At 37.8% G+C, this 26,544-nt stretch overlaps 2 protein-coding genes across 9 annotated transcripts; both read left to right on the top strand.

Moving 5' to 3' along the window:
• The first annotated feature begins 661 nt into the window (after nucleotides 1-661).
• Nucleotides 662-12,364, top strand: WAV2 (alpha/beta-Hydrolases superfamily protein). Its single transcript, XM_020670454.2, has 8 exons — nucleotides 662-928; nucleotides 4,479-4,514; nucleotides 4,628-4,706; nucleotides 4,828-4,882; nucleotides 4,985-5,101; nucleotides 5,189-5,350; nucleotides 10,909-11,161; nucleotides 12,064-12,364. Exons 1-8 carry the CDS (start codon nucleotides 691-693, stop codon nucleotides 12,069-12,071), a joined length of 948 nt encoding a protein of 315 aa, XP_020526113.2. The 5' UTR covers nucleotides 662-690; the 3' UTR covers nucleotides 12,072-12,364.
• A 2,197-nt stretch (nucleotides 12,365-14,561) lies between these two features.
• LOC18439361 (6-phosphogluconate dehydrogenase, decarboxylating 1, chloroplastic) lies at nucleotides 14,562-23,693 on the top strand. 8 transcript variants are annotated; one of them, XR_002281836.2, is made up of 3 exons: nucleotides 14,562-16,025; nucleotides 22,371-22,438; nucleotides 23,233-23,693. XR_002281836.2 is itself a non-coding variant. In XM_088864350.1 (2 exons), exon 1 carries the CDS (start codon nucleotides 14,567-14,569, stop codon nucleotides 16,043-16,045), a length of 1,479 nt encoding a protein of 492 aa, XP_088720476.1. In that variant the 5' UTR covers nucleotides 14,562-14,566; the 3' UTR covers nucleotides 16,046-16,053; nucleotides 22,371-22,595. The 8 variants fall into 8 exon arrangements, 1 of the variants encoding a protein (XP_088720476.1); XR_002281835.2 differs by having other exon boundaries at nucleotides 22,371-22,459; XR_016053813.1 differs by having other exon boundaries at nucleotides 22,371-22,459; nucleotides 23,215-23,693.
• Nucleotides 23,694-26,544: the final 2,851 nt, after the last annotated feature.

Here is a 26,544-nt window from a genome sequence, read left to right as displayed (position 1 = left end):
CAAATTAGAGCCTACCTTTAAATACTGTCAAGAAATATGGTTTCAATACTAAAAATCTTTTTGATAACCTTAAAATATATTTTCATTTGTATTTATAAATTTAAAAAAGCTTAAAAAATAGTATAGATCGTGAGATCTATGAAAACTTGTTTGATAGCCTTAAAATATATTTTCATTTTTATTTATAAATTTTAAAAAATTTAAAAAATAGTATAGATCGAGAGATCTAAAAAAACTTGAAAATCTTGAAAATTGACGATCAAAAAGTGTATTACAAAATGTACTATTTCCAAAACTTGAATTTTATATTTTTATCATGTTCATACATCTTAATGTCGAGATGATTAGTTTGAGGATGTTTGGGCTAGTGAAAATTTTGAGATAGGCTCTGATTTGATGGTTTAGAGCCTGGTCTCTATATGAACTTTTTTCTTTTAGGAAGGGGAATGTAGCTTCCATTATGCATTAAAAAACTACTTACTATTTTAAAGAACGTGTAGGGGTTCGCCATCCCCATTGAATTTTTTTTTTCTTTTAATTTTTAATTTTTTTTTTTAAAAAAAACAACTGTTCACTTGACTCACTCCGTCATTACACAAAAGATAAGGTCACGTTTTGTCACTTTACTCTTCCATATATGCGTAACATTCGTCTCTTGACCAGCTGAGTCCTCTCTCTCTCGCCGGGAAAATGGTGAATTACTGGAGCGCCATTGCCTATGGAGTTGGGGGCATCGTATTTGCAGGTATGGCTTTGCTCGTTGCCTTGCAGGAGAAGCTCGTCTATGTCCCCGTCGTTCCAGGCCTCACAAAATCTTATCCCATAACCCCTGCTCGTCTTAAGCTCAAGTACGAGGATGTTTGGTTAACAGCTTCTGACGGGGTTCGGCTCCATGCTTGGTTCATCAAGTTCCTTCCAGATTGCAGAGGTAATGGCGTTTTTCTCCTTTTTGATCTGCAATTGAGTGTGAACTTCTCATTGTTTGTGTTTGTGTCCGTGGTTTTCTGTTGTTTGGGTGCTTGCTCACGACTGTAGATTGAGTGTTTAGGGTTAGGTTCAGAATTGGGGTTAGGGTTTTGGATTTTTCTTGTTTGTTTGTGGTTGTTTTTTGTTGTTGTTGTTGATGTGTAGTCTGATTGTATGCTTACATTTCACTTGATTTTCTTTTCCAATTTTTTTTTTTTTAATGAGTAATGTTTTGGAGCAATTGATTATTAATTTAAAGTTAGTACCAGAAGTGTTTCAGTATATATGGTCGATTCTCATGCTTCCATTTGATGGGGAAATTTTGTTAGAGGACTTGAATTTTCAGGAGGGCTAGTATTTTTCTTTGCTGTCTTCACTCTTATTTGCACGTTTCATTGTACTATACTGATTCATGAATGACTTACTGAATTGCATTGAATTAGGTCTCCACCGTAGTGTAGGATAATGCACGATTAGGTTTGCTCTATCCCTTTATGGCTGTATCTAATATCCTCTATGGAAGTTGTTTGTCTTGATTATTACAGTTTGTATATTGTAAATACAAAAATTTGTATTATGGGAATTGGAGATTGTGGTTTTGCAAAATCCATGTAGCCAATTGGGTTTTCGGAGGTGTGAGTAAACCATTGATATGGCGTGAATCTTAGGGAGAGAGATGCACCTTGTGCTTGGGAATCATGCATGTGTCCTATATCATGTATTTTGTGTGCAAGGAGTTATTTTACAAAAAAGGAATCATGCATGTGTCCTATATCATGTATTTTGTGTGCATGGAGTTTCTAAAATATTTAACTACTGAAGAAGAGGTCAGTTTTGTATTAGGCAGATGTTTCCTCTTAGGCAGGCACCTCATGATTAAGGCGCCCCAAAAGAGGTGAGCGGGTGTCAGGGGTGTTTCTTTTTTCACCTTTTATTTTTTTTGGGGGGGGAGGGGGGTCGGGGTGGGGATGTCTTTGGGGACTGTGGGGAGTGGGTGCCAAACCACTGCACCTTTGTCCCTTAGGCAGGTGCCCCTTCCATATGTGCCCTGTCTAGCCTAGGTGAGGTGCTTAGGGCCTCATTCCCTTTTAACACATTAGAAGAGATGACAATTGAGGGAGATTTTTCTCACTTGCAAATGGTCAAGAACTCCAACTGCAATCTGTAGAATTGTGTCTGCTTGCATTTGCAGGAGTTTTGGGAGCTGTTTGTGTGGTTTGATGTAGTTGCCGCAATAGATAGCTAAGGTGGGAAGCGTATAATGTATTTTTAAACATTTGTGAGTAATGATGTGCTTTTGCATATTTTTTTTGTTTTTTGTTTTGGGTAATTCAGTGGGGAAGACAGGTCCCTACCCGTTTTTTAATAGATTAGAGAGTTACATTTTGAAGGTGTTAAATTGGGGTTGTTAGCGGTAGGAATGGATACCATGATGTGGTAACTGGATGTGGGGATGCTACCACCACGACCCCAGCCCCTTTTCACAAATGAAATAATGCCAAATGTCATTATAAAATATGTTTATTAGCCTATTTCCTATGTGATATGTACAGATTGCGCATTTGGAGAATGATATCATGTATCATGATTCCTTTAGGATCTTAGAAATTGCTTTAAGAATCCAAGTTGTGGAAAGTTGATTTGTGGTGAATGATTAGAGTACACAACATGTCTAGTTTCAACGATAGGATGGGCAACTCAATTCTTCATAAATGAGTCGGAAAAATGGTGGATACAACCCATGATTTAGTTGCTTTTGGACACAAAATCTCGATATTAGGGACCATGTGCAATTTCTTCTTGCAAATAACATGAAGGTCATGAAAAAGTTAAACTATAAGGTGATTCAAGAATATATAACATTTGTGCATATCTCTGAAATGAGATAATTTAACCAATTCATGGTGTTTAAGGGCACTTGTTGTTTCTTTGGTTAGGGAGAAGCATAATTTGTACTTATCATAGAAGTTGTTCTTGCTTCACATTCACCGTCATAGTTCTAAAATCCGGCCACATAGCCGCTTGAGAGGCTTCACCTCCCCCACTAAGCCTATGCCGCCCAGTGTGGGGCGGTGACCCTAGGTGGTCAACTAGTTGCCTACAGCACCACCTGGGCGGGCGTCTGTCCTGAGCCCTTATGTCAAGGGCAGAAATTGCCCTCGCCAAAAGGCCAGGGAATGTAATTTCCCCTTTAAAGGGAGGAAATAGTATTTGGGGGTCATTTTGGCTCCCCAAAACCTAGATAGCTCTTTATGCCCCAAAAATTACTTTCTAGTTCAAAATCAAATTTTTTTTTAAGGGTCGAATTCGGATTTGAAGTTTTTGATTCCTTGTGAAATCGAAAGGCATTTGACCTGGAACCTTTTGGAGATTAAAGTGGTTGCGAAGGAGAGCTTTTGGCAACTGAAAGTGACCTATTTAAGCCTACTTTGATTTTGTTATCAAAAGATCAGTAAATTTCATTGTTTATATTTAGGATTTCATATTTTTTCGTGCATTGTGTTGTGTTATGCTTTTTTATCATTTACTTATTTTTTATTTTGATGTTGTGCTTTACGTTAATGATGAAAGTTCTTGAGTGGGATTGTTTCCTTTTTTTTTTGTGTTTGCTATTACTGTGATTATAGTATATTTTTGGCTATAGTTGGCTATGTTCTAATTTATTATGCTAATTTGAAAATTTACATATATTTTTGCCTAGCTTTGGTTTTGTTTCTAATTTATAATGCAAATTTGAAACCCAATTGGGCTCTTTTTGAGTTTATGATCATTAAATTTTATGTAATGTTTTAAATATTGTGAACTTTCGATTTTGGAAATTTGGAATGTGTTGAATTTTGAACTTTGAAGAAATATTTGAAATGCTAATGGATGTAAATTTTTGTTGCTTTTTATTTTGGCTTAAATGGCTAGTGCCTAATAGATGTAAACTTATATTGTGTGACTTTTAATTTTGGCTTAAATGGCTAATGGTTGTAAAATTTTGGGAAATTTCAAAGATTTGGTCTTGTAAACATGTAAATTTTAGTTTTAAATGTAATTTTTAGAATAGGTTAAATACTTTTGAAATTTGAAAACAACCTCCCCCCTCCTCACTTTTCTCTCTCTCTCTCTACACACAATGTCCGTCCAGGTTACTAGGTGGCTGCCACCGTTGTCTTGAACATTGTTCACCGTTTACAGCTCAATCATCTTATATCCTAATTCCTGAACTAGTTTGCTATTTAGTAAAATGCTCAATTGTCAACATTTGAAAGAAATTAGCCAGGGACAAGTTTGAAATTGTGAACTAGAAGGTTTTGTAGTTTGGATGTATGTGAAGGCATATAGTCCTAGACATATTTATTTCTGTCAAATTTCCTTGTTAATATGATGTGTTCAATGGATCTACAGTTTTTCTGTTTGGGTTCTCTTTTTGAATTACATTAGTTATCATCCAATGCCTTATGCCTATTTTTGCATGGCTTGCCTTTTTTTCTTCTTTGTAATGCTATTGTAGTTGATTCTTGCAGGTCCAACCATGCTCTTTTTCCAGGAAAATGCTGGCAGTATCCTGATGCTTTATATTGGATATGATTAAGTTGGGGCTTCGCTTTTTTATTATCAAAATATGTCTTGAGGTTCTATTTTCCTAAGGACAACCTTAACCATCATATTGCAGATATTGCCCACCGACTTGAGTTTGTTCGCATTATGCTGCAAAAATTGCAATGCAACGTGTTTATGCTATCATACCGGGGGTACTTTTTGAAATAGTCTTTTTGCTATTCTAGCTCAGCATTCTTTAATAAGAAACTGTTGAGTAATGTTTATGGCTTATATATTTGATTGAAACAAAAATATTATGCCCATCTTGAACAGATATGGGGAAAGTGATGGTTACCCTTCACAGCATGGCATTACCAGAGATGCACAGGTTTTGTTAAATTTATGTAGTCATTTACACTAATCAAGTGGTGCCTTTTGCGTCTTGATTCATGTCATGGAATTCATTGTTTGGGGTTATGCCTCTGGGCAGGCAGCATTAGACTATCTGTGTCAGAGAACTGATATCGACCCAACAAAAATAGTTATTTTTGGGAGATCTCTTGGGGGTGCAGTTGGATCTGTACTTGCGAGAAACAACCCTGACAAGGTGACAAATCTCTCTAGTCTCTTTTTATCTCTAATAATAGATCAAGCATGCTTTGTGTTTTTAATTCTTGCTATGCTCCAATTGCAGGTCTCTGCCTTGATATTGGAAAATACATTTACTTCTATACTAGACATGGCTGGAGTTGTACTTCCCTTCCTGAGGTGGTTCATTGGGGGAACAAGTAAAGGCCCAAAGGTTCTCAATTTCCTTGTCCGCTCTCCTTGGAATACTGTTGAGGCTATTGGTGAGGTAAAGCTACTGTCTCGTACTTAATAGAAGGTTTTTTTTCACATATATGTCACTATAAATTTAGAATCCTTTAAATTGTCTTTCTGCACTAGTTGAATTGTTTTTCCATAATATATATGCTTTGACACCCAACTGGAAATGTTGGCTCTAAAAATGGTCATTTTTGACTGGTGTCACCAGGCTCAATCATGCTTTCATGAAACTAAGATTTTGTATTACTAAAATGTAACACCTTTAACTACCCCCCCCACAAAAAAAAAACACATTTTACTGTGCAGCAATTACGTAACCTGTTAAGCTACTACGGGCTTTGCTTTTACTTAAGAAAACAGAGTGAAGGAACAGGGGTAGGGTGTTCTGTGTTTTTCCTTTTTTTGGTGGGGGGGAGAGGGTGGTGGAGCTGCTACTGGCATGCAAGGGAAAAACTGGAATATAAATTGAGTAAGTAGTTATGAGTTGAGGAATCTACCTTGTAAGACATGTGCTGCAAATACCTCTCCAACCTGAAAACCTTTTCCAGTTCCCAGGAACTTCGTAAAGAAATAACTGACAGGTGATTTTCTTCTGGGACTGTGTTCCAAGGAATTTGTTGGGAGTTCTTATCTTTAAAGTTGTTCTTTGTTATTAGGGATGAATTAATATTGTGGTCTTCAATATTGGAAACTGGTCTGTTGAACTCCCTGTTAGTTATTTGTGATCTTATGCAAGGTTAAAATTTTGGTGTTGGCACTGTCCATTAGAATAAGAGAAGTATGGCATCAGGTCATTTAGCCACCACAGGGACCTTTAACACAATATTGCATCAGGTCATTTCACCGCCACAAAGGACCTTTGTCAAAGATAGAAAAATTTAGATAAAGGAATAAAGAACGCATATGCACCTACAAAGTAAACTTGGAAAAAGTCTACCATGCAGATTGTGATTTCCTTGATGAGGTCATGAGCATGATGGGCTTTGGACAAAGATGGACGTCTTGGATTAACGGATGTATGTTTATGTGCTTCTCAGTGCTAATCAATGTTACACTTCATGGACTTTTCCATAGTAAGAGAGTTTTGAGACAAGGAGAGCATCTGTTTCTGTTTGCGATCACTGCTGATGCATTTAGCAGAATGTTGGAGATGGCGTATTATAGCTGCTGGTTGAAGGGATTTAGAGTATCTCTAAGTAGCCTGGTAATTTCGCATGTCTAGTGCACTCACAGCATAATAATTTTCTCTAAGCCATTGAATGAGCAGTTGAATGGTTTGTGGTTATTGCGAAGTGTTTTGAGGTAGTCCTGTTATGAAAGTGAACTTGCAGAAAAAAGAACTATTAGGCATACATGTGGAAGAAGAAATGCAATGACTTGCATCTTGATTTGAGGGCGGCATAGTTGAATTGCCTTACTCTTCTTGGGGTTGCCAATGTGCATTAGTAAACCAAACAAAGCCCTACAGAGTGGTTTCATGAAGAGTTTGGAGGGAAGGCTGGTTATGTGGAAGAATGAATACCTTTCCTTGGTAGAAGCTCTTTGATCAAGGCTACCTTAGCCAATCTTCCAGTGTATGGAATGTCATTGTTTAAAGCGCCCATTGGCATGGTCAATAGAATTGAGAATATTTGAAGGGAATCAATATGGACAGGTGAAACGGAGAAAAGAGAGTATGGTTTGGTCAGATGGGGGATGGTATGTTTCACACATCAACAAAGGAGGGATTGGTTACACTAAATTAAGCAAGCTAACAAAGTGTTGGTATGTAAACAGTGTAGGTTTGGAAATCAAGATGATCACCTGTGGTAGCAGGACATGGTTTAAGGTCTTGATAAGCGTGGATGACTTCCGAATGCAACAAATTCCTTAGAAGGGACATTAGGTGCTTGGAAAAGCATATGTGGGGAAGAACAAAACTTCACCAAACAGCTGAAATTTAAAGTTGTAAGCAGCAGGAGAATTAGATGGGGGGCCATCTATGGTTGGATGGCACAGCTTCTAAGAATAATTTTTGAGCCTATACCTATAGTTTCCAAACCAGAAGGCACGGTGGCACAAGCACCATGAAAGGTGAAAGGTTGAAGCATCTGTACATTAACTTCCATTGACAATAGAAGATAAAGAAAATGAAGTCATGGCAATGTGTCAACACCATACTCTCATTCCCAGCAGGGCGATGACAGGCTGATTTGGAGTCTAAAACAGATGAGTCACTCTTAAATCCTTTTTCTCTGTATTAGTAGGGGCTTTCAAAGACCAAACCTATAGTGGTAGGGAGCAAACTGTGGAGCATTCTGGCCTTGCAAAAGATACAAGTTCTTTTATGGCTGGGCATAGCTGATAAAGACCTTACTTTGAACTACTTGATACATAAGGAATACTGATACGTGATTGCTGCATCATGCGAAACAAGAAGAAGAAACAATACATCACCATTTTATACATGCCATGTAGTGGTGGGAATGGGTTGGAGTGGGTTCGGGTTGAACCCGACCCTGGCCCAACCCGACTAGGTCTAAGCTAGACCTGGGCCCGACCTGCACCCGGTGCGGTTCAGGTCGGTCCAAGTCAATTAGACCTGGAGTGGGTCGGGTTGGGTCCTGGCCTATAAATAAAAAAATATGTAAAAAATTGTTTTATATATTTTATCTACATAATTAGTATTATTTATGTGTAATTTGTACTAATATATTCAGGCTGGGTTGGTCCCGACCCGAACCCGGAGTTGACCTGATATGATCCATGTTGGGCACGGACCCAGACCCGGTAGGGTAAAGGTCAAGTGAATCCAGACCAAACCCAACCTAGTCGGGTCAAGCACTGCTTATTTTTCATAACTCTCTCTCTCTCTCTCTCTTCTTATTTATGCCTGTAGCTATCAACAACGAAAACGAGAAGTGGAAGGGAAGAGATAGAAACCTTTTCAGGAATCCCCTTACGCTTCTAGCTATAAGATATATATAATAGTAAGATATTATATAATAGTACATTGTATTAAAACTTATGCCATGTAATGTGTAAAAAATATAACGAAATAATTGTAGAGTATATAATATACAATATTACTATAATAAATGAATAGTACATATAAAATATTCGGGTCGGGCCGGGGCGGGTTGACTCATGCCAACCTTGACCCGACCCAACCCAACCCGATGTCGGGTCCCTAATTCTGGACCCGAACCCGACCCATTGGGTCCAAAGATAGGACCCAAACCGGGATCCAAGCAGGGGCAACGCATCGGGTTGGTGGGTCGACCCAACCTATTACCCACACTTAATGCCATGTTGTTAGATGGGTAATAGGTCTCAAGCTTATACTCATTTGATTGAGTATGGGTTATGCTGGAGATGATAGAAAGTTTATTTTAACAATGATGCTCCCCACCACTACTGAACTTCGGATGATGGTTATGGACTATGGAGATTCTAGTCCTCACCAACCCATGGTTGATATGGCTCGAAAGGAGCATGAGAACCTTCCAAAACAATTGTCCAAGTATCACCTCACTTGTGACCAAAATTAAGGAGATGACCATCTTTTGGATGTCTAATACGAATACCAGTCATCTGACTTCATAAATCAGTGGAAGACTATTGCAAGTTGTGAAATGAATAGTATGAAAAGCTTGACTAGGTGGTTCCCCCCCCCCCCCTAAAAGTTCTGTGACATTATATTTCAATGGCAGGGCCATGAAAAGTTTAGGGAGCGCAAGAGTTTTCAGGAGCATGGAGGTGCCTTTTTTTTTTTTGGAAGTGTTCACTTTTGTATTACTAGGGAGAGAGAAAAGAGTACAAAAAATGGCCCTCCTGATGCGGGTGAGCGTATACAACAACGAACTACGGGGTCCCAAAAAATGCTATACAAGCAATAATACAAACAAGATACAATAGGCGTTTAGAGCTCAAAAAGTTGCTCAAGAAAGTGGGAGTCCGACTGTTGTGGGATGCCTTCCTCAGCAAGGGGGTTGACTGCATTGTTGGCCTCCCTCCAGATGTGCCAAAATACCACGGATATAGCCCTGCGCTTTGTGAAACAAGACCTGGACGGTTGAAGATTCACTTATGAAAATCCTGCTATTCCGCTCCAACCAAATCACCCAGAGAATTGCTGGCTTGCTGCTACCGAGAGGCGCCAAAGGTAGATATCGTGCTTGGTCTAGAAGGGCTTGGTTGTTGAGCCTCAAGTTGCGGATGCCCAAACCTCCTAGGGATTTGGGGGTACACACCCTGGCCCAAGAAGTGAGATGATATTTGTTGTCCCCTTCACCAGACCAGAGAAGCTTTCGCATGAGTTGCTCGAGGCGGTTCACGATTGAGGCTGGCATCTGAAATAAGGACATCTGAAAGATAGGGATGTTGGCGACAATTGCTTTGATGAGGCTGAGGTGGCCACAGGGGATAGAAATATGCCCTTCCACCTGCCAGGCGGCAATCAAATCTATCTACAATATGGCTCCACTGATTGGCTTTGGGTTTGCCAATACATAAGGGTAGTAAGTAGAGGGAAAAACTTCAGTCTTACACCGCAGAATGTTTACTAGGACAAGAAGGGTCTAGGATTCCACAGCAATCCACATTAACTTGGTTTTGTCTAGGTTAGCCCTGAAGCCAGTACTGAATTCAAAACATTTGAGGAAAAGCTTAAGGTTATGGATTTGAGAAGGGACTACAATGAAGAACAGTAAGGTGTAGTCTGCATATTGGAGGTGGGATACTACCGTTTCTCCTTTTCCCACCTCAAATCCTTTAAGAAGGCCAGCTCTACATAACCCCGAGATAGATTAGCTGAAGACTTAAGCAGTGCTGGCGAAGAGGAAAGGGAATAGAGGGTCGCCTGTCTTAGGCCTCCAGAGGAGGGGAAGAAGCCTCTACGAGAACTGTTAATAAGGATATAGAAGTACGGACTGGAGATGCACACGGAGATCCATGGGGAGCATTGAGGTGTTGTGAAGGAGAATTCCTTTTAACATTCATGGGCCACCAAGGTGAAGGCGATGTTAGTCAATTGGAGGCTTAAGTGCTATTAATTGGTTTGTGAAACTTGATGCTGGTGAGGAACTTCATTTTGATTGAAGGAGAATCTGCTAACATGATTGTATTGGCAACAAAAAAAGCTTCCTGTTTCTAGTGTAGATTTTTGAAGAGATCGTCCACATTTGCTTGGAAGTGAATCTTTTGTTTCAAATACACCTGGTGACTTCGCTGACTCATTGGCAAGAGAAGCTAAGGAATTGGCTGACTCAAATACGACTGGTGAGAAGCTGATGACTTGGTTGACTCATTGGCAAGAGAGGGAACTTCTCATTCATAACCCATTGTTATGACCATTTGAGTGTTGTGGGAAATACTCGATCATTTTGTTAGTCGTTATTTAAGTACAAAGATACACACAGTGTACATACCATTAATGAAGTAAAGTTAACGACCCCCAACTCCCCCGGAAAAATTTTTTTTCATAAAAACAAAAGAAATTATGAGCTTCATTATGGGTAATAATGTTGATGCTCTCTCTTTCTCTCTCTATCTATCTCTCATTCATGCAGGTTTTTTATGGTTTAACGTTTTTCTTATTATTTGCAGATCAAACAGCCAGTTCTATTCTTATCTGGTTTGCAAGATGAGATGGTTCCTCCATCTCATATGAAAGTGCTTTATGAAAGTGCATCCTTGATAAATTCAAGGTGTCTATTTGTTGAATTTCCAAGTGGCATGCACATGGACACTTGGTTGTCCGGTGGGGATCGCTATTGGAGAACGATTCAGCTCTTCTTCGACCGATATCTCTTAGAGAATCAAGAGAGTGACTCGAACCGAACAGATGACACAAAGAATGGTATGAGATCGTAACTTTATTAGAAACATGCCTTTGAACCCTAACTTTTGTGCAGTAAGAAAACATTTTCTATAGGATCTTTTTTGGAAATAATGTTTGTCCTTGAAGTCACAATATGTTATGAATCTGGATTGAATGTAGAATTCTTTTTTTAATTTATACAAACTCCCATGCTTAGTTCTCAAATAGACCAGTAAGGAGATTTTTTCCCTTTTGATTCTGATAATTGTTGGTTCCTTCAGCTTTCTGCCCAAAAAAAAGAAAAAAGATCAAAAAAAGAATTATAGTCGTGACTTTTCTTGTGAACGTTTTTTTTTGAGATTTTAACTAAAAACACTGACAGAAAAATGACTAAGGAAATAAAAATGACAAACTTCTGCAACCAACCTTAACTATTAGGAGGTTTTCTGCTACAGTAAAATATCTTACCTGTCTCTTTGAGTTCTCTAATTTGGTGGATACTGGATGATTGAAAACTTTTATTGCTGAATAAAATCATTTTGGACCCTGTTTCTATGCGGGCAAGCCTGCATATGTAGAAATGCAGGCCGCTTGATAAATCTATTTTTGAGTTGGATTTTAAGACTTAATTTTTAAGGACATGTAATCTCTAACATGGACATCATGAATATGAATAAATAAATAAATTTTAAAAACTAGAAATGATAATTCTAGTAAGAAAACATTTGGATTGTTAGTTTCCATTGTTTTTAGATGGAACACCTACTTGCATCTATCTTTAAGATGGATGCTTTACTCTTTCTAGACCGCATATGTAGAAATGCAGTCCAGCCAGCATGAAACAATTTTCCAATCATTTTTGATGTTCTTAGAACTATTGTTATTTTAGATATGCTTAGGAGGTATTGAGTTTATACTGATTTGAAACATCATCGTGTCAGATACTTAGGCGATTTGATAACTGGTGATTTTAAGAAGATGAGTGTTCACAACCCGGTCCTAAAGTTTGAGCCTCTTGCAGAGTAAATGCTAAGCATGGGATGCGGCCTTTTGAGTAACATGCCTCTCTATCTCTCTCTCTTGTTTTATAGTTTTCCCATTACTGAGGTGGGAAATTAAGACGGCTTTAAGCAGCCAAACATGTCTGTGGAACCCGTGCTACTTGAAAGTCTGAAAAATGTGGAATACAAATTTGCTTGATTCCTGCCTGATCAAATACTAAGAAAGTTTGGTTGAAGTTGAGATTATGGGCTTCTTGATTTTTGTAAAGGAAGCATGAGGTTGCATTTCTATTGCCAAATTCTCTATAGAAGAGAGAGACGTCATTTTGGCTACGTTCTCCGAGAGAGGTTATTTTGGCTAAATTTTCCTCAAGCCTTCTGGCTCTCTCTCGAGGTCTAGAGAGAGAGAGGTCATTTTGGCGACATTATCGTAGAGGCTTGCACACGTAGAGAGAGAGAGAGAGAGGGGGAGGGGCACTTCGGCAACATTATTCGAAGTCTCATATTGCACTAGAGAGAGAGAGAGAGAGAGAGAGAGAGAGAGAGAGAGGGGTCATTTTGGCCCTTTCCTACTATGAGAGGCTCTTCTCTCTCATGGATATTATTTTAATCTGGCTAAAAAGGAAGCGGCCAATGCTAACGTGGGTGGCTGCCTCCTGTTGTGTATTTTGTTTTTAATAGGGCCAAAAGTGGCCCATACCTATTCCTGTGGGTTGCACTCTCTCTCTCTCTCTCTCTGATCCCTCAATTGCAGCTGTTTCTAATTTTCTCTCTCAAGGTGGCACTATTTCTTACATTTCAATGACATTAAATTGGAAATGGCTAATTAAAGAAAATTGGAAGTGGCTAATTAAAGAAAGGAAATGTATACAACGAAACAATTTATTCTTGATACAAAAAGTTTACAATCATCATTAACCATTATATTTGAAATTGATTGGTTGATGTATTGTTGTTTGAGTCTATAGTCTAAAATAAAATATCTTGAATGTTGTGATATTTTTTTATTTATTAGATTGTAGTCTAAAAGTGATTGGGATATCTGTTTATAAAAAATAAATAGTCTCATATGAGTGGAGTAAAAAACCCATTTTAAAAAAAGAAGGAAAAAAGATAATGGGCCTGCAGTAAACGGGTGGTGTAAAAATGGGCAGTATACGAGTGTGAGTAAAAATTGTAACAATTTTGTGCAAGTAAATTGAGACCATTATTCCAAATGAAGTGAGACATAGGAATGCGTAAGGAGCGAGTGAATGGAGAAAATGTTTGTGAGGGAACATGAAATCTTTTTACATCATACAAATTTGAAGATAGGAGTGCATGGAGCATAGTTAATAGCTCCCATGGTTTAAGATATTTTATCAAGGATTGGTTAGGTTGGATTGTGGACAGTTATATTTCGTTTAGAGAAATACTTTGTACTATTTCAAAATAATATTTACTAAAAAATCGAGTCCCCACCGATTCGAACTCCGGTGGCCAAGTGACGAGGGCATGGTACTAAAATTATGGCAAAACGGCTGAGTAACGGTTGGCACCAATTTGATTTGATCAGGCTTGACCTTCTTTTTCTCGGGGCTTGAGCTGCCTTTGGGCTAGACTAGGGCTGATGTCGGTCTGATTCGGCCTCGGCACTCTTTTTTATATTTTAAAGAAGTTATCATAAGTATATTTTAATTTTTTACGGATTAAAAAAAAACTTTCAATTTTTATAAACTTCGAACACAAAATTTTTTTTTGCAGTTTTCACATTTAAAAAATATTTCGATTACCACAACATTTAAAATGCCATATAAAATGAGGTAGTAATTACGATACTTAAAACACTGTACCATAATGCTAACGCTTCACAATATTACGACTATTGTGAATGTTATTTTGGTTAAAAAAATATATATATAAAAAAAAAAGGATTAAATTTGTAAAAGTTGAGAGTTTTTTTTTTTCAATTATATAAAAATAAATATATATTTTTGATAATTTTTTTATTTTTTATTTAAATTTGACCCGGCCCAACGTTAACAGGGCCAAGCGAGACGCCTTAGATTACAGTAGCGTATCAAAACGCCGGAGCCAATTGACAACTTAGGACCTGGAGACATTTAAAAACAATAGCTCCGTGGGTGGAATACTAATAAAATGGGTGGCACAACTATATCACCAATAGAAATCTACCCCGCGCATCGTACGTACCGCCCGCCACCCCCCACGTTTTGCCCTTTCGCCTCCTCGACTGGACCGTCACTCCCCTCCCGGCCTTTTTCTCTCTAAAAAATGGCCCCCTCTCTCTCTCTGTCTTCAAAAGGCCGCTGCTCTCTCTGCAACTTAAAAAAGGCTCCTCTCCCTTCCTAAGTTTCCCTCTCCTCTCTCCCTCCCTCAACCTTGTGTCTCTCCCATCTCTCTCTTGCTTCCTGCGTCTCTCTCTCTTCTTTGAAGCTAGGTAATGGAGGCGGCTACGCTCTCGCGCATCGGCCTCGCAGGCCTTGCGGTCATGGGCCAGAACCTCGCCCTCAACATTGCCGAGAAGGGATTCCCGATCTCCGTGTACAACCGAACCACTTCAAAGGTCGACGACACGGTCCATCGTGCCAATGCCGAGGGGGGCCTCCCCCTCTTCGGCCACCGCTCCCCACAGGACTTCATCCTCTCCATCCAGCGGCCCCGCTCCATCGTCATCCTCGTCAAGGCCGGGAGACCTGTTGACCAGACCATCGAGACCCTCTCGGCCTTCATGGAGCCCGGGGACTGTTTGATTGATGGAGGAAACGAATGGTATGAGAACACCGAGCGGCGCATTGAGGAGGCATCTGCCCGTGGCCTCTTGTATCTCGGCATGGGCGTGTCGGGTGGCGAGGAGGGAGCTCGCAATGGCCCCTCACTGATGCCTGGCGGATCGTTTGATGCGTATCAGAATATCAGAGATATTCTTGAGAAGGTGGCTGCGCAGGTATCTGATGGGCCTTGTGTTACTTATATAGGACCCGGGGGTTCAGGCAATTTCGTTAAGATGGTGCACAATGGGATTGAGTATGGTGATATGCAGTTAATCTCTGAGGCCTATGATGTTTTGAAGCATGTTGGTGGGTTGAGTAACCAGGAATTGGCTGAGATTTTCGAGGGGTGGAATAGGGGGGAGCTTGAGAGTTTCTTGATTGAGATCACCTCTGATATATTTAGGGTTAAGGATGGGTTTGGAGAGGGGGACCTGGTTGATAAGATCTTGGATAAAACTGGGATGAAGGGGACCGGGAAATGGACGGTTCAGCAAGCTGCTGAGCTCTCCGTGGCTTCACCCACAATCGCGGCTTCGCTCGATTGCAGGTATCTCAGTGGGTTAAAGGAAGAGAGAGAAGTGGCATCAAAGGCTTTTTCGGAGTTTGGGTTGAGTGAGGTCTTGGCGAGGCCGGCGGTCGAAAAGAAGAAGCTCATTGAAGATGTGAGGCAGGCTTTGTATGCCTCGAAAATTTGTAGTTATGCTCAAGGGATGAACTTGCTTCGAGCAAAGAGCATTGAGAAAGGGTGGGGGCTAAACCTTGGTGAACTGGCAAGGATTTGGAAGGGTGGGTGCATTATAAGGGCTGTGTTTTTGGATAGGATAAAGAAGGCATATGAGAGGAATCGCGCTCTCCCGAATCTTATGGTGGACCCTGAATTTGCTAGAGAGATGGTGCAAAGGCAAACGGCTTGGAGGAGAGTGGTGGGTTTGGCAATTGAGGCCGGAATCAGTACACCTGGTATGAATGCGAGTTTGGCTTATTTCGATAGTTATAGGCGAGGGAGGCTTCCTGCAAATCTTGTGCAGGCACAGAGGGACTTGTTCGGGGCTCACACTTATGAGAGGATCGATAGGCCAGGCTCGTATCATACTGAGTGGACCAAGCTCGCTAGGCAGAACGAGGCAGGTGTGGGTGCTCTTAACTGAAGTAGTTGGTAAGAGAGAGAAATAAATGTTTTGTTTGTCGCATGCTTCATTGTGCCTTGGTCTTGAATGTGGCTGCAATTCTGTCTTTCTTTTTTCTTTTTAATGTTATGGGTCTCTGCATGGGCGTTCGAATCTCATTTTTGCGTGGCAGGTTCCGAACAATGTGCTTGATTTGGTAGTTTGAATAATGAGAATTAGTGTATGGTTTCTGGGTTTCTTCCGGAGCTGTAGTTTATGTATTTTAATGAATTGCTCCAGAATTTAGAGGAGATAAGAAGGATGTTTTCGCTGTTCTTTTTCCTACATCTGTGACTGTTTTTGCTATTCGATTGCCGTCTGTGTGCTTTGGTTTACATTGCCTTTTGAAGCAATTGTTACTCGCTCTTGTTGAATGATGTGCTCCACATATATGATCTTTTCGAAAATGGATTTAATTCTTTTTTTTTAGTTTCTTTTTTCTTTCTGTTATTTTAAATAGGTGGTACTCATTTATTTATTGACAGTTAAAGGTTCATTGGATGAGGTGGATTTTCTCCATAATCTGATTTAGTTGTGCTATTACATGATGCGGTTTTCTCCATAATCTGATTTAGTTATGCTATTACATGACAGGGTTCCCCAGAGACAATTGCATAAATTAATGAAGCCAAAACTGCCAAATGCTTAGACAGAATGTAATGAAATTCACTAGGATCAGTGGATGATTTTTTGTACTATTATGCCAGTATAGTTCTTTTTGGAATGTTCATTCCGAATTTCTGTTCATTCATCTTTTCAGAATTTTGACTTAATGAAGTCATTTGCAAAGATATATAACTAAAACACTAATTCTAAAAAAAAGAAGTGATATATCTTCTGGGACCAAATAATAAATTTCATGTACAATATGATTGCAGTCCGTGTTTCAAAAAGCGCTAGGCGGCACCCAGGCGGCCAAGGGTGTCCAGGTCGCCTAGGCGGGCACCCAGAACCTATGCGGCCCAGTTGATTAAAAAAAACTGATGAGTGATGGCTGATAATGATTAATCCATAAGAATTTCGATAAGGGAAAAGTCTATGAGGCTCTAAACAATCACATTCGAGCCTACCTAAAAAATTTCACTATACAAGATTGTTTTGATGCCCAAAATCCTCAAATTGATCATCTTGACATCAAGATGCATGGACATGATAAAAAAATTGATTTCAGGTTTTGGAAATAATGTATTTTGTAATGCATTTTTTGACCGTCAATTTTCAAGACTTTCAAGTTTTCATAGATCTGTCGATCTACACCATTTTTGAAGCTTTAAACTTTATAAATAAATATTAAAATATATTGTAAGGCTATCACAAAGATTTCCAGTGTTGAAACTACATACCTCGACATTATTTAAAGGTAGGCTCTATACAAACCGCACCCTTTTGATAATCCATAAGAATTTTGATAATCCATAAGACTATAATCCCAGTTAGAAAAAAGAGATAGAAGTCGAGAAGAGAATTTTGATAATCTATAAGACCATAATCCATATTTTCATACAATGCTAAAACAGTAAAACTATACAAGCATACACTGATATATTGATACACTGTAGACGGTACACACAGAAGCTAGATAGTAGAACTAGAAACTAAAAATAAGAAAAAAAAAATATATATAAATTCAGAAAATATACAGTTTAGGACACAATAGTCAACACTCAACACCAAGAGTCTTCACTCTTCCGTCATCATCATCATCATCAGAAGGAATATGGTAAGCTTCATCATATGCATCAGAATCGAGGCCATCATCATCAGAGTCATAACGCTCGTCCTCCTCTGTTTCTTCTGAATCTACCTCGTCCTCCTCTGTTTCTTCTGAATGTACCTCTTCTTCTTCTTCTTCTTCTACTTCCCTCTTACTAGTATGTGTAGATGAGGCCCTAAGAGTCTTGGTTGCTCTACACTTTTCTATCTTTTTGTGCTTCACTGAACTCAAATATTTCCTCCCTGGTAGTCTGAGGAATATTTTTATACGGGGCAACATCCCCTTTAATACCGGCAAGGTATTTTTTAAACCGGTAAATGCCCCCATTAGCATCATTTCCACAATAATATAACCATATTTTCAACTCGGATCACCACTTCTATAAGAACCTGGAGAAGATATTTCCACAGAATAAGGCTCATTTTCATCATTTTCTGATTCTTTTAAATTCAGAAGTTATCTAATGACATCCCGAATAGCTTAAGGAACCTTTTTACAAGAAGCAACATTCTTTTTAATATCGGCAATATGTTTCTTGAATCGGTTAATACCCCCATTGGTATTTTTTTCACAAAAATTACGCCTTATACAATTTTTATCGTTTGGTTTTGGGTTATAACCATACTTCCAACCCGGATCACTTCTTTTAGAAGTAGCAGAAATAGACCTATTCAAATGACAAGGATTTTGTTCCTGTTTTTGTTTTACAGAACTCATATATTGCTTAATCTCCTCTCTGATAGCTTCAGGAACATTTTTACAAGGAGCAACATCCCTCTTAATACCGCCAGATGTTTCTTAAACAGGTTTATATCCTCTTTTGTATCTTTTTCACAAAAATTGCATCTAATACAATTTTTGTCATTTGGATTCAGGTTATATCCATATTTCCAACCCTGATCTCCACTTCTACTAGATCCTGAAGAAGACACCTCAAAGAAAACAAGTAATCTAAAACATAATTTTTTGCACTTACTTTGATTGCTCGAACTCCAAACTCCCACATTTGAGATGTTTTCTGGTGCTAAAATAATAAAGAACACTATTTAATAGGATTATAAAACTCCAAAACTAAATCAAATCTACTTGGGTGATGTTTGGATCCGTTTTCAAAAACTTTGAGAAACACTTCGATCTAATGAAAGTCAGAAAATTTAGTTTTCTTGAGGTTTCTTTCTATTTAAAATGTGTTCTTGTGGGTTTAGGTTTGAAATGAACTTAAAACCCATCCTTCAAACCCTTTATGTTTAAAAAAAAATCAATACAACAAAAAAAAGAAAAATTCCGCCCCTAGGCAAAGGGCAGGCCCTGGGTGCCGCCCAGGGCTGGGCGCCCGCCTAGGGACTGCCGCCTAGTTTGGCTCCCTAGGCCTGGGCAATGCACCGAGGCCTTCTGGACCGCCTAGGCGCTGGGTGGTCCGCTTTTTTGAAAACTGATTGCAGTTACAAGGACCTTTATTGCACAAAACCTTAATTGGTGGTATATGGGGATTGGCCAAATCACCTTTTGAGAAATTACCGGGTATTTGAAGTAACTTGGTGGCAGCTGAAGTAGTGGATCTCTTCCTGGTGGCACAAAACCTCAATATCATCATGTCTCTTGTTTGTGGATCCCTTCCTAAAGCAGTGGGAGCACCCCCCTTAGTATGTAGCCTTTACTCGATTTTTTAGAGCTAATGCTGTGGCTTTAGATACTTTTAATTGTGAATACTTTGCATACTGAAATCCTTCAGGGTTTCATATCAATCTCAAAACATTTCAGCGACCTCTCTTTTTCTGTGGATAGATATGCTTTTCTTTATTTTGATTAGCCCATTCTTATGCTTAAAAAGGAGCTGGTGACTGTGTTTATTGTATAGAAGATAGTGCAGGAATATTTGAAATATTTTCTTATCAAAAAGACAATATTGGAGATATTGAAAGCGTCAAGAAGAATGAAAAGTAGAACCTGGCCATATGTTTTATTCATTACATAATATAATGTGCTATTAGGCAAGTATCTTCTGTAGGTAGTGTTAACCATGAGTAAAACAGAACAATCGGAGGGAAACAAAAGAATAGAAAAATGACAGAAATGCCTTCTAAAGGTATTACACGAATATACTTGTAAAACTTTTGCATGGATGCATTTGTATGAAAGTTGACCTCAAGAGTACTTGATTGAGCCTCTCCTGTTCCATATTTCCAGCACATCCTTCCATATTCTGGTTGATGGTAAACTCATATCTCCAATCTCTTCCATATTTCTTTACCTTGGCTATGGAAGCCCAGTCTGCAATGGTTTGTCAAGGCCCTCAATCATCACTAGTTGACTCTTTTTGGATGCCCAAGAATGGATTAATGAGTTTCTATACCCAAAATTTTATTTTTTGTCGATAATGGGCTGAAGGTCAGAATACGATGTACTGTTTGCAACTCTAGCGATTAATGCATTTGGATGACGAGGTCATGTAGGTTTTGAGACAGTATATAAGGTTTTTGTGTGTTTTTGACTTAGAGAGAGACATCTCAAGAGAGCCCTCTTTTACCTTTGGGAGATGCATGGTGAAACCGTTGATCATCTTTACTCGTAAATGTAGTCATATCTATGATGGACCATATAAAATTTGGTATTCTTCTATGTTATTTCATTTTGATTTGTTTGCTTTGTGATTGTTGTTTTTTGTGGCTATTTATTTTCTCAATTTTCACATTATCATCGACTCATCTAGTTGGGTTTTTTGGGACAACAGGGGGTCCTTCTAATTCGTGTGTTTTATCTTTGGCAACAATGGTTGCTTTGTTCTAGAGAAATAAGGTACCCTTTTTGGTAACTCTAAACTCATCAAAAGGAAGGGGACTACTTGGAAGGTCCATTTCTCATAATGTTGTAGAAACGTCCAACAATGTGAGTTCCAATGTCACCATTAAGAGAATTTCAGGGAGCCAATATCATCATATTTGGAAATGAAAAAGATAAGGGGTGTGGTTTGTATAAGATTAAGGCCCTAATGGGTCGTTTGGGAATTGGGACCTATCTTTAGGAAAACCTGGTTTTAGATATCTTGGTTTTGACCCTGGTTGGGTTGTTTGGATCTGTTTTGATCGATCAAGACCTGCTTTGGCTAATCCTCAAAAGCACCCAAAACGAGCTTAGTCTCATTCCAGAAAAAACCTGGAATGAACATATCCGAGAATTGCAAAATCGTAGTGCTGGTCTCGTGATCCACGCCGCCCATTGATATCCACTCGGGCCTATCATGTTCTCTCTCCACCTCCAATTTCTTCCCCAAGCCATTGCACCTCACTGCCCATCGTGATTCTCGACCAACACCAGAAATCAATCCGCCATTAACAGACGTGCATTTCCTACTCCGTTGTTGCTGGATTTTTTTGAAGAAAAAAACCTCCATCAAGAAGACTCATTTGTGTGACTTTTGTAGATCGGTAAGTACAAATCCTTCTCCCGATTTCGTTTTTGTGGCTTATTTTTGTAATTTTCCATCTACTAGTTGGTTAGGATTCTTTATTGTAAATCACAATTTTTCTCCCCTTATTCATGTTGTTCTTTGCAACTATATCCTCAGTTGATTGGATGTTATTCTGGTTTTGATTACTATCTGCAAATACGGATAAAACCAACTGAATAAGACATATGAGTTTGTCTGATGGAGTCAATGCTAGTCCGGTTTGGCTTCAATTTGTTGTAATTTCTATACCCCACAATTTTTTCTATACTCCACAAATTATTCTCATTGTTTTTTTTTTTTGTAATAATTTTTGGTCACAATCATGCTCAAGATGCATATGCTACAATATATCCCACCAGATCTCATTGTTTTGTTTGTGATAATCAATCCGCCATTAACAGATGCTGGCCAGCTGAGGCTCGCTTCTGCCTTTAATAGAATTTTTGATAACATGCCTTGTTTAACTAAATGTGTTTGGTATACTCCACTTGAAATGCAATAGAAATAACAAATTGAAGCAGTTGTGATGAATTGAAGCAGTTGTGATGTCAATATAAAAAAACAGCAAGGTTCCTTTAATACCTTCTCTCTCCCTCCCTCTCTCTCTCTCTCTCTTTCTCTCTCTCTCTCTCTCTCTCTCTCTCTCTCTCTCTCTCTCTCTCTCTCTCTCTCTGTATTATGTCAATATATAGAAACAGCAATTTTCTTCCTCTCTGTATTACAGGATTCATCTACTCATCCATTTTCATCACCTTCTTCTTTGAAAGTTCACAATCAACTAACTCTCTTGTTCCCATAAATTCTCATCCTCTATTCATTTCAGTGCTAACACATTTTTTCTTATGGGTTATTTTGGTTTGTTTTGAATTACACTTTGTTTGCAGTTGCCTCACACGTTCTTCATTTTTATCTGATGAATCTGTCTTTGTTTTGGTAATTTATGCTTGGAAATTATTTCAATCTCTACTTTGTGCTGTACTGTGGATTTTCTGGTTCTATTTTGAGAAACAAATGCATTTCTTGATTCAGTCTCTGTTGTATATATATATATATATATTTTATCAATGAAGAAGATGCTATTTTTTTTTGGTATGCTTTATTTTGGTAATGGAACGGAAAATTTGATTCTACTTTGTTGCAAGCAGGTTGAGGAATGCTGCCTTTGTCGATTTCAAGGATGATGTTTTGGCTTCTCAAGCACACGACTCAACAGGTGCTTTTAGGGGTCCCATAGGTATTTTTGTGTTTTTGGACCTTATTACATTTGAAATATTTGTCTCATTTCTTTTCTGTATAGTCACTTTATGTAGAAAGTTTTGCAACATCAATTGAAGGAAAATGCGGTCCAGATATTGAGGACTTCTGGTAAAGTAATTTTTTAGGGAGATCTTAAAGTTTTGCAACATCAGTTGGAGCAAAATGTGGTCCAGATATTGTGGGCTTTTGGTAAAGTTTTTAGGGAGATCTTAGGACATAGGTAAAACCATGTTCTTTTGTTTGCTTCAATTTGTTTAACAACAAAAAATTTGCGTATGGGTGGAGGTATAGATTTAGAATATTTAAAAAAATCTTCCAATAGAAGCTTGTCTTTCCTTGGTAGCTCTTTATTTGGTTGTTCTCTGTTGGGATCGTTTGCTCTCTCTTTTTCTTTGTCCATGTTAATTTTGAGCTTATCTTTTAGGTTTAATTTTTAAGTTGTGCTTGCTTTTATGTTGTTTTCACGTTTTTGATGTCTATTTCAGTTTCTTTTCTTTTTATTTGATTTAGAGGCATTTGTCAACATGATTAGTTTCGTCTGTAGAGGCTTGGAACCTAGCCTTTTATGTGGAGCTCTCTTTTTCTTTTACTTTAAGCACTGTTGTTAATTTCTAGAAGCAGGTTCTTTCTGGCAGTAAGTTTCTTTTTCATCAATATTTGCAAATAAGTGCTCTGAGCTTGTATTTTGAGTTATTGGTACTTTCCTTTCATGCTTTGAATATGTAATGCAAGTTGACATTTCTTGGGAAGGTTATATCTGTGGAGAGAGCAAGCACGTTGGCAGCAAATAAGAAGCAGAGAACTGAGGAAGTGTGTAAGCAGGATGCATCCTGTACACCTGATTCATTCATAAAAGAGACCCGAATAATGGGAAGCCAGGCCAAGGGATGATCCATTGCTGGTTCGGAACCCATTAGTGAGCCAATTGGTCCAAGATTCGGTCTGGACCATCCATTTCCACCTCAACTTGAGCATGCTTTATTTCCTTAGTTCATTGCAGATCGTTGTTTTCTTTTCTTTTGCTCGCACACTTGCGTGTGTGCATGAGTTTAACATTTTTTGATCACATGTCTTTGTTGCTGCTTTGTTCCATTAACCATATAGAAAGTTCCATTCAGCTGAGAAGTATCACATATATTGATCACATGTCTTTGTTGCTGCTTTGTTCCATTAACCATATAGAAAGTTCCATTCAGCTGAGGAGTTTCACATATATTGTGCGAGTAGATTAAGTCATTTAGATTATATTATGCTTAATTTCTCAGTTTCACACTTAGTTTCTAATTTTCTTTCTGCTTGCTGGAGTTTATTCCATGTTTCTGTCGTTGCACATTCAAGCTTTTAGTAAAAAATGACTGGTTCTTTAAATTTCAAACTATATAATCATAAGAACGACTTGGCCTGTAGGTAGAGAGAGAGAGAGAGAGGAGAGAGAGGCCTGCTGCAAAACACTGCTCGTATCCTCAGGTTTTGCTGAGATTCTGTAATTGTTTGGGCTTTTCGCGAAGAACCCCACCTTAAGAACGTCTTGGCTTGTGGGTAGAGAGAGAGAGAATCGTGATTCGGCCTATAAAAAGATAAGAAATATATGACTGCAACCATCTAATGCATTCGTAATATTTTAACTTCTTTATTATCTAATGAGATGCAATGTTATAGATATATCATGGTTCGTGTATGTATAGAGAGAGAATAATAATTCGATCTATAAAAATCTTGAAAAATATGATCAGAACCGTGTAATTTATTTGTTATACAAATAAATTATTGATAACTTATTTTAAAAGTATCTTTTTTATTGGCCATGTATTATACCCAATAAATGTTCAACTTACAAAATGAACGGCTAAATTGCATTAAAAACAAACATCCAAAACCTGGTTTCCATCTTTATGCCAAACAAGATATTTTTCATATTCTGCGTTCTTCTAGTAGCCAGCCAAACAACATTGTTTTCAAAATAAGGTTTTACATATACTGGAATCTGCAAAACCAAGTATTGAGAGAAACCCAGGATTTGCATATCCAGACCCAAACGACTCATAAATCTTTGTGATGATAGCCTGAAAATTTATTTAATGTCTAATTATAAAATTTAAAGCTTAAAAAACAGTGTAGATCAAGCAGATCTATGAACATTTAAAAATCTTGAAAATTGACGGTCTAGATACTGTATTACATGATGCACTATTTCCAAAACTTGAAATTTATTTATTTATGAGTACATGTATCTCAAGGTTGAGATGATTGGATTTGAACGTTTTTCAACATTGAAGCAACTTTTTTTTACAATTTTTTGAGGTGTGTCTTAGTTTGATTGTTTAGAGCCTCAACTTTATATAAATTTTTTTCAAAGTGAAATTCGCGATTCCGTTTTTTTTTTTTTTAGTTTTGAATTTGGTAGTAAAGAAACACTAGACCTCATGTTATGGCGCTGGCCACCCCTCTAATTGTTTGTGGTTTTCCCTATGTATATTCGCCCAAACATTTTCCCCATTTTAGTAAAGATAGGTGGTAAACTTCTAGATTCAAGCCAAAATTTTCAAATTTATAGTGCATTTGATGAGGTGAGCAAGTCTTCCCATTATGCTCCTAAGTGGCAATAGTTATTATGATATTATAGACTTTGTGCGATAGACACGAACATTCAAGAAAGTTCATAACAGGATCGAACAAGGGATCGTCCATTTTTGTTTTACATTGGTGATGCGCATCATGAAGGAAATAACCTTGTTTTACCAAACGAAAAACTTTATATGAGGTTGCAACTTTAAAATGTAGAACTATGGATGCACCTAAAAAATCTATCGGAAAAAGTTATTTTAATGTTGAAAAACGTTATAATTGAGCATCTTGACATCGATATGTATGATTTTGAAAGAAAAAGGATTTTGAGTCTAAAAAATGGTACGTCTTACAACACATTATTTAGAACGTCCATTTTCAAAAATTTTATATGTTTATAGATCTACTTGATTTTAACCATTTTGAAGTTTAAAATTTTATAATTAGATATGAAAATAGATTATGAGATAATCTTAAGAATTTTTGACTTCAAAATTGAATGTTATGACCAAATTTGAAGGTGCGCTTAATTTGACTGTTTAAGGTTGCAACCTCATGGAAACCAAACCCATAGCAAAAAGATAGAAAAATGTGAAAAATTTAAAAATAAAATGAAAGACCACAAGGGTGAAAATGGAAAAGTAAAGAATGTCACAGGCAAATACTTAAAAGGTCTATTATTTTATTTTTGTAAGAAAAGAGAACTTTTTCAAAATAGTGGTCATTGTTTTGTCAGTGAAGATGGAAAAATAAAGAATGTCACAGGCAAATGGTTAAAAGGTATATTATTTTATTTTTGTAAAAAAAGAGAACTTTTTCAAAATAGTGGTCATTTTATGAGATTATATATTATAAGAGCATTTGACTTTAATATAAGGAGGTTGCAATCACATTTACGTGTAAGGAGGTAACTTTAATATAAGGAGGTTGCAATCACATTTACCTATAAGGAGGTCACAAATGCTCTGGCCATTATATAAGTAATCGGATAGTTTGAGGTGCATCTTAAGGTTTGAAAAAATTTCACAAGGCTTAAGAATATTTATTTTTCAAATTTGAGCATGGTAAATGCTCAATTTGAATGCTAATGAGTAAAAGTGGTTGTGGTCTTCTAATACTAAAAAGAAATGATATTTTTGCAAACTCTTCTTTAATTTATTAGACATGACTATCATGTGCGTTGACATTATTTTAAAGGTTCGAATAGGGTAAACCTGGGGAAAATTAATGAAAGCCCGTGAACTTTATTTTCTGAACATTCTTCCCTCCACAACTTCTTAAAACAGTAGACCTCAATATTTTTTTTTTTTCGCACTTTACCCCAGTAAAAGTCAATAAATTTATTATCAAAATACCTCACTTTCTGCCTTATACCCACGTTTTCATAGTGCCGGTACGATACAAAACACTGCCAAATTGGCATTATGAAATCAATGTGTCAGACTCATATGACACATTTTTTGTACTGGACCGAACTCATTTTCTTTTCCAACACAA

The sequence above is a fragment of the Amborella trichopoda genome, chromosome 4 (assembly GCF_054954075.1).
Source record: "Amborella trichopoda isolate Santa Cruz 75 chromosome 4, AtrichopodaSantaCruz75HAP2 v2.0, whole genome shotgun sequence".
NCBI lineage: Eukaryota > Viridiplantae > Streptophyta > Magnoliopsida > Amborellales > Amborellaceae > Amborella > Amborella trichopoda.
This window is presented reverse-complemented; position numbering and strand designations above follow the sequence as displayed.

Bases quoted from the DNA above. Each gene is read 5' to 3' on its own strand.
- WAV2 (XM_020670454.2), top strand. From the start codon at position 691: ATGGTGAATTACTGGAGCGCCATTGCCTATGGAGTTGGGGGCATCGTA. The intron at 4,707-4,827 runs GTACTTTTTGAA...CATCTTGAACAG, and splicing joins TTTATGCTATCATACCGGGG to ATATGGGGAAAGTGATGGTT. The intron at 4,883-4,984 runs GTTTTGTTAAAT...GCCTCTGGGCAG, and splicing joins GCATTACCAGAGATGCACAG to GCAGCATTAGACTATCTGTG.
- LOC18439361 (XM_088864350.1), top strand. From the start codon at position 14,567: ATGGAGGCGGCTACGCTCTCGCGCATCGGCCTCGCAGGCCTTGCGGTC.